The 12065-nt window shown below is 41.2% G+C and overlaps 1 protein-coding gene across 4 annotated transcripts in view; it reads left to right on the forward strand.

The window, feature by feature from the left end:
- Positions 1–7648, forward strand: part of LOC124002140 (60 kDa lysophospholipase-like) — a 52087-nt gene extending 44439 nt beyond the window's left edge. Inside the window, exons 14-18 of one of the 4 annotated variants that reach the window (XM_046309445.1) lie at positions 3558–3644; positions 4041–4140; positions 5563–5628; positions 6193–6216; positions 6638–7648. In XM_046309445.1, coding sequence (XP_046165401.1) covers positions 3558–3644; positions 4041–4140; positions 5563–5628; positions 6193–6216; positions 6638–6682 — 322 coding nt within the window. In that variant the 3' untranslated portion in view covers positions 6683–7648. Of the gene's footprint in view, positions 1–3557; positions 3645–4040; positions 4141–5562; positions 5629–6192; positions 6584–6637 lie in introns of those variants that run through there. The other 3 variants (XM_046309446.1, XM_046309443.1, XM_046309444.1) reach the window with 3 other exon arrangements.
- The last annotated feature ends 4417 nt before the right edge of the window (positions 7649–12065 follow it).

Genomic DNA, 12065 nt, shown 5'->3' on the forward strand with positions numbered 1-12065 from the left:
TCCCCAGTAGGAAACCCCAGTAGTTTCCTAAGCTCTCTCACATTTGTTGGTGGCCTGTTTATCAGTTATTGCACTGCTACTATTTCTTTAACATCCATTCTGTAATCCTCAGCAGAAATTATTTTTCCTAAATAACAGACCTCATTCTTGAATAGGTTACACTTATCAGCCCTGAATTTAAAACCCCATTTATTTTGCTGCCTGAGTACCCGACGTGGGGCAAAAAACAACAAGTGGATTAATGCCAGCAAAGCCACTACACAACATTATATTATTTGCACTATAATGGTGACAACCGGTGCCCAACAACTGTTAGGGCCTACATAAAGCTATCCCAACAGCAGAGTCCTAACAGCAGTCCCAACACCTTACCACTACTACACCTGGCTATCAGTGGAGCCTTTTCTGGCAGCCAAACAGATCATTCAGCCTCATTTACTGACTTTTAAAAAAAACATTGCTGATATGGCGACTTGCTTAAACAAATGTGATTTCTGCTGACAATTGAGATGTACAAACTATGGCATAAGAGGACGACGAGGATAAGAGGCAATCTGTAATTTCGATTAAGACATTAATGAGCGAGCTAGGACGAACAAGGTCAATAACTATTTGTTCAGCACTTTTGAAATGTACAGCGACAGAATTCAGAACATGGGCCATTCTTACAGTGTTGTCCCTGTACACCAGGTCAGAACCGTAGGGCATGTAAGCAGACAATGAAAGCTCTTACAATATTCAATGATTACATTTCTCACACAGGTTATAGGCTACATGTGCACCACCAAGTCAGAACAGTAGACAAAATGATGAGGTGAAAATAGACCATGTTAGTAGTACATGGGCTACTAAGATTGTTTATTCCCAACTTCCCAGTTGTCTTGAACTCACTGAAGTAACGTTTTCGCAGTTCTCACTTAAGTTGTTTTGAGTGCGGCACAAATTATGCTTCATTGACAGCCTGGCCAATGTTGAATGTTCATAATTTTAAACTTGGAAAAGAGCCCTTTAATCCCAGATTTGGGACAGCAAAGCCACTCCACTGAATAGCAGGCTAGTGATTGCTTTGCAATGCTTGCCATTAGCCACTGATTCCTTCCAAACCACTCCTGGTTGAATTTGCGATTTCCAACTTGTTGTGTAATGTATGGCCAATGAGCTTTATCTATTATTTCTACTCATAAGGATTAAAAAGGATTTGCCAGTAGATTGTCGACTTGATTCATAATGATGACTGCTAGCTAAGATTTTGAAAGTAGGATGTTGACATGATCAGTCCAATCAAAGCTACTGTACATTTAATGTGATTTGATTTCATTTTATCTGTGCCCAATGACCTTGAGCCTTCTTGGATGGGCACTTCTATTGTAACTCTATGGTAGCACCCAAGGGGATAGAATTGTCTAGGTCTACCCTTAGTCTTGTCAGTGATTCAGTGTCCCCATGAGTGACAGAATTCTGAGCCAATCATGGCGCAACTCTCCGTATTTTCTACTGGCTTTCCCCACCACCACAAAGCACTGAGCTAGGCTGAAACACCAGCATTTTGGAGCGGCTTTACTCAAGAAAACAAAAGTGACTGTTTGTATGTGGCTTAATTAATAAATAAACAATTATATAAATGAGGTCGACCGATTTAATCGGAATGGCCGATTAATTGGGACCGATTTCAAGTTTTCATAACAATCGGTAATCTGAATTTTTGGACACGATTATGGCTGATTATATTGCACTCCACGAGGAGACTGCGTGGCAGGCTGACTACCTGTTATGCAAGTGCAGCAAGGAGCCAAGGTAAGGTGCTAGCTAGCATTAAACTTATCTTATAAAAAACTATCAATCTTAACATAATCACTAGTTAACTACACATGGTTGATGATATTACTAGTTTATCTAGCTTGTCCTGAGTTGCGTATAATCGATGCTGTGCCTGTTAATTTATTATTGAATCACAGCCTACTTCGCCAAACGGGTGATTTAACAAGCACATTCGTGAAAAAAGCACTGTCGTTACACCAATGTGTACCTAACCATAAACATCAATGCCTTTCTTAAAATCAATACACAAGTATATATTTTTAAACCTGCGTATTTCGTTAATATTGCCTGCTAACAGGAATTTCTTTCAACTAGGGAAATTGTGTCACTTTTCTTGCATTATGTGCAAGCAGAGTCCGGGTATATGCAGCAGTTTTGGCCGCCTGGCTCGTTGTGAACTGTGTGAAAGACCGTAATTAACAAAGACCGTAATTAATTTGCCAGAATTGTACATAATTATGACATAACATTGGTTGTGCAATGTAACAGCAATATTTAGACTTATGGATGCCACCCGTTGGATAAAATACGGAACGGTTCCGTATTTCACGGAAAGAATAAACGTTTTGTTTTCAAAATGATAGTTTCCTTATTTTTAACATTTTTAACCTATATTTAACTATGCAAGTCAGTTATAACAAATTCTTATTTTCAATGACGGCCTAGGAACAGTGGGTTAACTGCCTATTCAGGGGCAGAACGACAGATTTGTACTTTGTCAGCTCGGGGGTTTAAACTTGCAACCTTCCGGTTACTAGTCCAACGCTCTAACCACTAGGCTATCCTGCCGCCCCAATTGACCATATTAATGACCTAAGGCTCGTATTTCTGTGTGTTATTATATTATAATTAAGTCTATGATTTGATAGAGCAGTCTGACTGAGCGGTGGTAGGCAGCAGCAGGCTCGTAAGCATTCATTCAAACAGCACTTTCTTGCATTTGCCAGCAGCTCTTCACTGTGTTTCAAGCATTGCGCTGTTAATGACTTCAAGCCTATCAACTCCTAAGATTAGGCTGGCAATACTAAAGTACGTATTAGAACATCCAATAGTCAAAAGTATATGAAATACAAATGGTATAGAGAGAAATAGTCCTATAATAACTACAACCTAAAACGTCTTACCTGGGAATATTGAAGACCCATGTTAAAAGGAACCACCAGCTTTCATACAGTGCCTTGCGAAAGTATTCGGCCCCCTTGAACTTTGTGACCTTTTGCCACATTTCAGGCTTCAAACATAAAGATATAAAACTGTATTTTTTTTGTGAAGAATCAACAACAAGTGGGACACAATCATGAAGTGGAACGACATTTATTGGATATTTCAAACTTTTTTAACAAATCAAAAACTGAAAAATTGGGCGTGCAAAATTATTCAGCCCCCTGAAGTTAATACTTTGTAGCGCCACCTTTTGCTGTGATTACAGCTGTAAGTCGCTTGGGGTATGTCTCTATCAGTTTTGCACATCGAGAGACTGAAATTTTTTCCCATTCCTCCTTGCAAAACAGCTCGAGCTCAGTGAGGTTGGATGGAGAGCATTTGTAATCAGCAGATACTTTGAAAACTAGAAATATGACTAAGGCACGTTGCAGTCCTAATAAATCAGACCTCAAACAATGGATCAGTACTGTTCCACCTTATGGTTTCAGTTGACTCTGACTCACACTGTGTGATGTTGATTTTCTTTCTACCTTCATCGGTCATATCTATGCATGTGTGTCTGTCTGTCCATTCAGACACAAAGAGGTGGTGAAGCTGCTGAGAAAGACTGGAGCTCATTTCTCCAGGGATGAGTTGGAAGATGCCGGCTCAGAGCTGTGCAGGTGAGAAACATACAGCACTTTCTCACACATGCATTGCCCAAAGACTGATCCTACATAGTTTGTGCAGGTATGACCAGTTGTTGCCATAAACACTTGGAATGCTCCCTGACCACATAGCTTCATACCTCTGCAGCATCCAAACATCACCACCACCACAGAACCCTGAATTGCTCCGTTTAACTAATATCTCTCTTTTATTAAAGTGAATATTTGGTCTGTTACTGGAGCAAGGCCTTTGTCTTTGGAAGCAAACAAGCACACTCAGTCCTATTCAGAATCAAGTAGCGTGTTTATTCTAAGATTATACTATGATATCTGATTGCTTGTTTAGTCCCTTTATCATGAAACCTCTTGAATATCAACCCTCCCATTGAATTATCTGGTACTGTGTCGCAGTCTGGCAGCCAGTGCTGACATCAAGGGCCTGGAGATGTGGCACCTGGCTGGGGGAGACCTAGACACGCCAGGCTACGACGGGCAGACGCCGATGGAGGTGGTGAGTGTTTGGGACTGGGAGCCTCTCTCCAACTTACAAACATGGATCGTAAAGGCAACACAGACTAGTTATGTAACATGGATAATATAGGGAACACAGACTAGTTATGTAACATGAAAAGTAAAGGATTGTATACTAACTGACTATCGCCCCATAGCACTCACTTTTGTCATCATGAAGTGCTTTGAGAGGTTAGTTAAGGATCATATCACCTCTACCTTACACCATAGACCCACTTCAATTTGCTTACCGCCCCAATAGATCCACAGACGATGCAATCGCCATTACTCTGCCCTGTCCCATCTGGACAAGAGGAATACCTATGTAAGAATGCTGTTCATTGACTATAGGTCAGCATTCAACACCATAGTACCCTCCAAGTGCATCATAAAGCTTGGTGCCCTGGGTCTGAACCCCGCCCTGTGCAACTGGGACCTGGACTTCCTGACAGGCAGCATCCAGGTGGTGGAGGTAGGAAACAACACCAACATTTCGCTGATCCACAATACAGGGGCCCCACAAGGGTGCTTGCTCAGCCCCCTCCCGTACTCTCTGTTTACCCATGACTGGGTGGCCACGCACACCTCCAACTCAATCATCAAGTTTGCAGACGACACAACAGTAGTTGGCCTGACTACCAACAATGTTGACAAAACAAAGAAGCTGATCATGGGCTTCAGGAAACATCAGAGTGGAGCAGGTGGAAATCTTCAAGTTCCTTGGCGTACACATCACTGACGATCTGAAATGGTCCACCCACAGGCAGTGTGGTGAAGAAGGCACAACAGCGCCTCTTCAAACTCAGGAGGCTAAAGAAATTTGGCTTGGCACCTAAAACCCTCAAACTTTTACAGATGCACAATTGAGAGCATCCTGTTGGACTGTATATCACCACCTGGTACGGCAACTGCACGATCATCAAGGACAACAACCACCCGAGCCAGTGCCTGTTCATCCAGAAGTTGAGGTCAGTAAAGGTGCATCAAAGCTGTGCACGAGAGACTGAAAAACAGCTTCAATCTCAAGGTCATCAGACTGTTAAATAGCCATCACTAGGCAGCTTCCACCCTGTTTACATAACCCTGCACCTTACAGGCTGCTGCCCTCTATACATAGACTTGAAATCACTGGCCACTTTAATAATGGAAAACTAGTCACTAATAATGTTTACATATTTTTGCTTTACTCATCTCATATGTATATACTGTATTCTATTCGACTGTATTTTAGTCTATGCCACTCTGACATTCCATTCTTTTACTTTTAGATGTGTGTATTGTTGTGAATTGTTAGATATTACTGCGCTGTTGGAGCTAAAAACACAAGCATTTCGCTACAACTGCATGTGACCAATAAAATGTGATTTGATGAAGGTAACCCAGACTAGTTTTGTAAGATGGATCATTAGGTTTTCTCTCTTAGGCTAAGGCTGTGGGGAATGAAGTTGTGATTGACTTCATACACCAGGTCAGCCAGTCCCACGCCCAGGTAAGAGATGGACTATGATCTAGCGTTACTGTTCTCCTCTGTGCTCCTCCAACAGCATTCATCTCTGCTTCAATTAAGAGAGCTTCGCTCTCCGACCTGAGCTCACTGAAATCAATCAAAGTGAATAATATTTTACTGTACCGGTCTTTGTCAGTTTATATTGTCTGACGAACCTAAACCAGTTCAGCACACTGTATTATCCACTGTTTTTCTGTCTTCAACTTGTCACTATTTCCTGTTTATTAAAAACCTCCTATAGTCACCACTGTTTTTCCTCATCAGTCAGATGAAAGTAATGAGATAATCCATCTTCGGTCGAGAATGAGTCTCATCTCATCCCTGTATTAACAGATTTGACCAAGTTTAGCAATATATTTACGACAACTAAAACATTACTACGATCCATGATTGTGAATGAATGGTGTGGCATGAAGCATCCAAGAGGTAGCCTATACATTGGATTTGACATATAGGCTAGTAAAACCATGTAGGCTACAGAATAGGGACGTTGTTTCAACTTTGCCATGTGCTCCAATTACATGTTTTGTTTTGCTTTACTTCCAGCCTCTGTTTAAAGATGATGCTGAGGTAAGTCTAGAATGGCCACAGCTAGCTCTATGGATTCTCCTATGCTTGGTGGTCGTACCTGTGTCTCCTCTCATCGTATGGTGATGTGTTGCATCTGAGTATGACCTACATGAGTACCACTCGTTGTAGCCTGGCCTGAACAGGTGTTTTCAAAATGGCTGCCTGGTTTTGATTAGACAGTGACACAAACCTTTGCAGTTGTAGTCTGCCTGGCTTTGGTGATTTGTTCCTGTGATGGCCTCTAAGCTGTGTTGTCTGGTATGATGACCGCCTGGTGAGATGTTTACTCTGAGATAATTATGTGGATTAGTAGCAGAGATGGCAAAGAAAGCCTTCATTTGATGTCATTACTGCTGCTCTCTATATTGAACAGCACTGCTTGAAATTGACCTCTTAACCGTTTTCCCCTTGTGTGTTTCAGAATGAAGAATACATTGAGTTCTCAGCCTGTCCAAAAGAATCCTGAGGACGAGGATAGATCCTCAACTCTTTTACCTCTCCATCCATCCCCATCACTCTCCATCTCTCTTTCCATTTCACTCTCTTACACTGGACATTTGCACAAGCTTGCAGATTTTATTTAGATTCATCCAAACCATTTTACAATTGATATGTTTGCGAATCTAATTTACTGTTGCTTAACTGTAGTTGTAAAAGCACTAGTAGCACAACATTGAATGTCAAGTCATATGGATGCTCTGTGCCTATAACAGGCAGCACTATATCTGTTTGATTTGTATGTACCACAGTATATGATGCATGTGGAGCAATTCACTCGGTTTGCATTAAGAGTATTATCAGTGATCATTGGAAGCACAGGGTAGAATGCTGTACTTTATGCTAGGCACTTGATGGGTAGAATGCTGTACTTTACGCTAGGCACTTGATGGGTAGAATGCTGTACTTTACGCTAGGCACTTGATGGGTAGAATGCTGTACTTTACGCTAGGCACTTGATGGGTAGAATGCTGTACTTTACGCTAGGCACTTGTTGGGTAGAATGCTGTACTTTACGCTAGGCACTTGTTGGGTAGAATGCTGTACTTTACGCTAGGCACTTGATGGGTACAATGCTGTACTTTATGCTAGGCACTTGATGGGTAGAATGCTGTACTTTACGCTAGGCATTTGATGGAACAATGCTGTACTTTACGCTAGGCACTTGATGGGTACAATGCTGTACTTTATGCTAGGCACTTGATGGGTAGAATGCTGTGCCTTTAGATGTACTTTATGAAATGCTTAGTATAGAGTGCAATTTATTCTAAACTGAAATCCTTGTGAAATCCTTCTAAACTGAAATCATGGTCTGATGACACAAAAATAGAACCGTTTGCCCATAATGACCATCGTTATGTTTGGAGGAAAAAGGGCGATGCTTGCAAGCCGAAGAACACCATCCCAACTGCAAAGCACGTGGGTGGCAGCATCAGGTTGTGGGGGTGCTTTGCTGCAGGAGGGACTGGTGCGCTTCACAAAATAAATGGCATCATGAAGATGGAAAATTATGTGGATATATTGAAGCAACATCTCAAGACATCAGTCAGGAAGTTAAAGCTTGGTCGCAAATGAGTCTTCCAAATGGACAATGACCCCAAGCATACTTCCAAAGTTGTGGCAAAATGGGTTAAGGACAACAAAGTCAAGGTATTGGAGTGGCTATCCTAACTGACCTAAAACAGGGAATTTTTACATGATTAAATGCCAGGAATTGTAAAAAAAACAGAGTTTAAATGTATTTGGCTAAGGTGTATGTAAACTTCCGACTTCAACTGTGTATATATATATATCCTTCTACATATGTGTATATATATATATCCTTCTACATATACGTATATATATATATATATATATATGTATGTATGTATGTGTATATATATTTTTTTTGGAGGGGGGGGCTTGCCTGTTTTCCGTGTTATTTTGGCATTAATGTGTCACATATCAATTTGCATTTGGTACCTTGGGTTCAGCACCAACACATGAAAACCCTGTTTCTCGACCGTGTAAATTGGGGCCATGTCTTTGCAGATGTAAGTTGTCATGGCAGCTCTTATCTCCTTCCATCTTCGTGATTCTTTGCCATATAGTGTGCCGCGGGCAAAAGCCTCTTGCAACGTCTGAGTCAAGGTTTTGTTTTGAGCACTCGACTGTACTTTTTTGTGTCTCCGTAGACTCTCTCCGTACTGTTTCACATGATTCTTGCGTAGGTGGTAAAAGTTTAGTGGTGTTTGGACCTGTTGGAGGGACCGGCCTGCTGCATATTTAGCAGAGGATGGTTTTCTGGTCCATGTCAGACTTTTCATACCCGAACCACGTCCATGCGACCAAAGTAGCCCCTCTTTTAGGTACGAGCTCTATGTCTCCGTGCTCTGTGTCACGTTCACTCTCCTCCGTGTTTGTTTGTGTTGCAAATTTTCTTCTACACAAGCGCAAAGATTCGTCCAATTGTGTGATAGCGCATAATGAAACAATAGAAACATTTCTATCGTCACATGATATACAGTGCCTTGCGAAAGTATTCGGCCCCCTTGAACTTTGCAACCTTTTGTGGGACTAATTTGGGGCTCTGGAGCTTGAACTGACCATTTATTTATGGCTTGGTGATAACCTACAGCCTGCATTCCATAGACAAGATGTGGCGTGTGACTCAAGATGGAGATAGCCTGGAGGAGTAGAACAAAACCCCTCATTGTTTCTAATCATCCTTTCATCTGGGAAACTAAACTGTGTTGGGGTAAAAGAAGATGAACCCAAGGTGGCTTATGATGCCCCGATCTGCATGGGAGGGGTGGAATCAGCCATGACTAAGCATTTTTAGGCCTACTATATAAGACCTCTGTTTTTTCATTATTGTGAAGGCTCTCGGTCCAACACTCGAGTGTGGGATCGACAGCGTCATTATTGCAATAATTAATCAATATTAAATAAAGATGATTGTTTTGAAGAAATTACTCTCTCTCTCCATGACAACAGTAATGTTGAATTTGACTGCATTCATGACTCGTGCCCGCTGGTGTGGCGGTAATACTGTCACTGCAACAGCTCTAGATGTGGCTATAACTCCCCATACCAACACACCTTATAGAGCTGCATTTGTCCTCTGGTTGGTTGTAGAGGTAATACATATCAAGTCCTTCTCCTCTGTAGATACTGGAGTCATGAGAGGCTGTGGGTTAATGACTCCGATTATAACGTCCCAGTTCCCACTTCCTGTGAAGTCTTATTTCTCTGCTCACAGTCACACGCTGTTCATGGATGTGTGAACTCAGCCTCTGAGACTAAAAGGCCGGTCTTTGGAAGTGGCTCATTGTTTTGCTAAACAATGCTCATCTATTTATTGCTGAGGAGAGAGGGGTGGAGGGGAGAAAATAAGCCCCAATTTTCCCCAATTGACCTTCACCATGCATTGAAAGTGTTCCTGTATGGCTCGCCCCACAATTCCCATCACTGTTAAATATAGGCCATCAGACTTTTTGTTGTTGTCGCTTCTGCGTGAGTTTTCCCCAGGGTTTCTTCTCCTTTGTTGTCGGGTTGGAGGGACGGTCTCATGCTTATCTTGGATTACAAACCATCCAGCCTCCTCTGAATCCCCTCAACACCTAATTTCTTATGGGATAGGGAGATATAGGATGGGGGAAAACTTTTTGGAGGAATTGAACTTCAGTTATTCTGTATGTGTGGTCTAACTCATATCAGATCTCTACTGTATATATTTAAGTATCAGGTCAGTCCCCCCTTGCCCAACAGACACAGTCCTCCATGGGAACTGAGTTCTCCCCTCTCAGTTACCTGTGTGGTCTTCTCCGGGTGTAGAGGGGTTGGGATGAGTTCCTTCTCCCATTATGCACATGTTGATTGCTAAATTGGGCACTAATTCTAAGATGGTAAAGAGCTCTTATTGTCCTTGCCTCATGGAGTCAATTTCTCCAGCTGCAGGAGAAAGGGCTCCATTGTCCTCTTGGGCCTGTGCTGCCCACCTGGAGGCTCTGGACTGGATGTGGTCGTGGATGGATGGCTTTCACAGATTTACTTTGGTGGACGAGGGCCAGGTGATGTGTGGTGGAAAGATTGCTGTACTGGGTTGTTGGTGCTCCTGGCATCAGATCTACAGAGTTTTTCTGTACTTGTCATGCCAGTTCACAACCTGTTGTAAATTACAGGAGAAGAGGACTCCCTTTCCCATCCAGTATTAACCAAAGGTATGACTTTGTTAACTTCTTAAGGTATAGGGGGCAGCATTTTCACATTTTGGATAAATAGCATGCCCAATTTCAACTTCCTGCTACTCATGCCAGGAATATAAGATATGCATATTAATAGAAATACATTTGGATAGAAAACACTCTGAAATTTCCAAAAATGTTTGAATCATGTCTGTGAGTATAACAGAACTTATGTAGCAGGCAAAACCCCGAGGACTAACCATTCAGAATTGTGTTTTTTTGAGGTATATGTCTGTTCAGTGAGTTCTCATTGGCAAACGATATTTCTTAGGAACTTGTTTTCAGTTCCTACCGCTTCCACTGGATGTCACCAGTCTTTGGAATTTGGTTGAGGTTATTCCTTTGTGCAATGAAGAAGTCCGGCCATCTAGGAAATGGGTAACACTATTGAGAGTTGCGTTAGACTTGAAAAGTAGCGTTAGCTTCCTCTCGTCATCTATTGAAAACAGATTTGATCAGTTATCAACGTTTAAAAATACCTAAGGTTGTATTACAAAAGTAGTTTGAAATATTTTGGCAAAGTTTATAGGCAACTTTTGAAATATTTTGTAGTGACATTGCGCATCTTGGAAGCTGTTTTTTTCTGGATCAAACGGGCCAAATAAATTGACATTTTGGATATATATGGACGGAATTAATCTAACAAAAGGACCAATTGTGATGTTTATGGGACATATTGGAGTGCCAACAAAAGAAGCTCGTCAAAGGTAAGGCATGTTTTATATTTTATTTCTGCGTTTTGTGTAGCGCCTGCAGGGCTGAAATATGCTACCCTCTTTGTTTACTGTTGTGCTATCATCAGATAATAGCCTTTTAAAGTCTGACATGTTGGCTGGATTCACAACGAGTGTAGCTTTAATTAAGTATCCTTCATGTGTGGTTTAATGAAAGTTAGATTTTTATATCATTTATTTTTTTATTTGCCGCGCTGCATTTTCCCTGGCTTTTGCCCAAGTGGGATGCAAGTTCATATTTATATAACAAAATCTTACATTGGCGTGTTACGTTCAGTAGTTCTAAACATGCGGTGATATTGCAGAGAGCCACAGCAATTTACAGAAATACTCATAATAAACATTGATAAACATACGACTATTAAACATGGAACTTTAGATAAACTTCTCCTTAATGCAACCGCTGTGTCAGATTTCAATTTTTTTTATGGAGAAAGCAAACCATGCAATAATCTGAGTACAGCCTTTAGACAACAAAGCAGCCAAAAAGATACCCGCCATATTGGGTAGTCAACATTACTCAGAAATAGCATTTTAAATATTCACTTACCTTTGATGATGTTCATCAGAATGCACTCCCAGGAATCCCAGTTCCATCATAAATGTTTGATAATGTCCATCATTTGTGTCCAAATATCTTCTTATGTTAAGGCGTTTGGTAAACAAATCCAAAAGCGCGTTCAGGTTGCATCAGATGAAAAGTTCAAAAAGTTCCGTTACAGCCCGTAGAAACATGCCACACTAAGTATGGAATCAATCTTTAGGATATGTTTTACATAAAACTTAATTAAATGTTCCAACCGGACAATTCCTTTGTCTGTACAAATTATGTGGAACATGTTATATACATGTTCTAAATACTGTTGACATCTAGTGGAAGCCTTGGGAAGTG

Source organism: Oncorhynchus gorbuscha, linkage group LG17 (assembly GCF_021184085.1).
Source record: "Oncorhynchus gorbuscha isolate QuinsamMale2020 ecotype Even-year linkage group LG17, OgorEven_v1.0, whole genome shotgun sequence".
Classification (NCBI taxonomy): domain Eukaryota; kingdom Metazoa; phylum Chordata; class Actinopteri; order Salmoniformes; family Salmonidae; genus Oncorhynchus; species Oncorhynchus gorbuscha.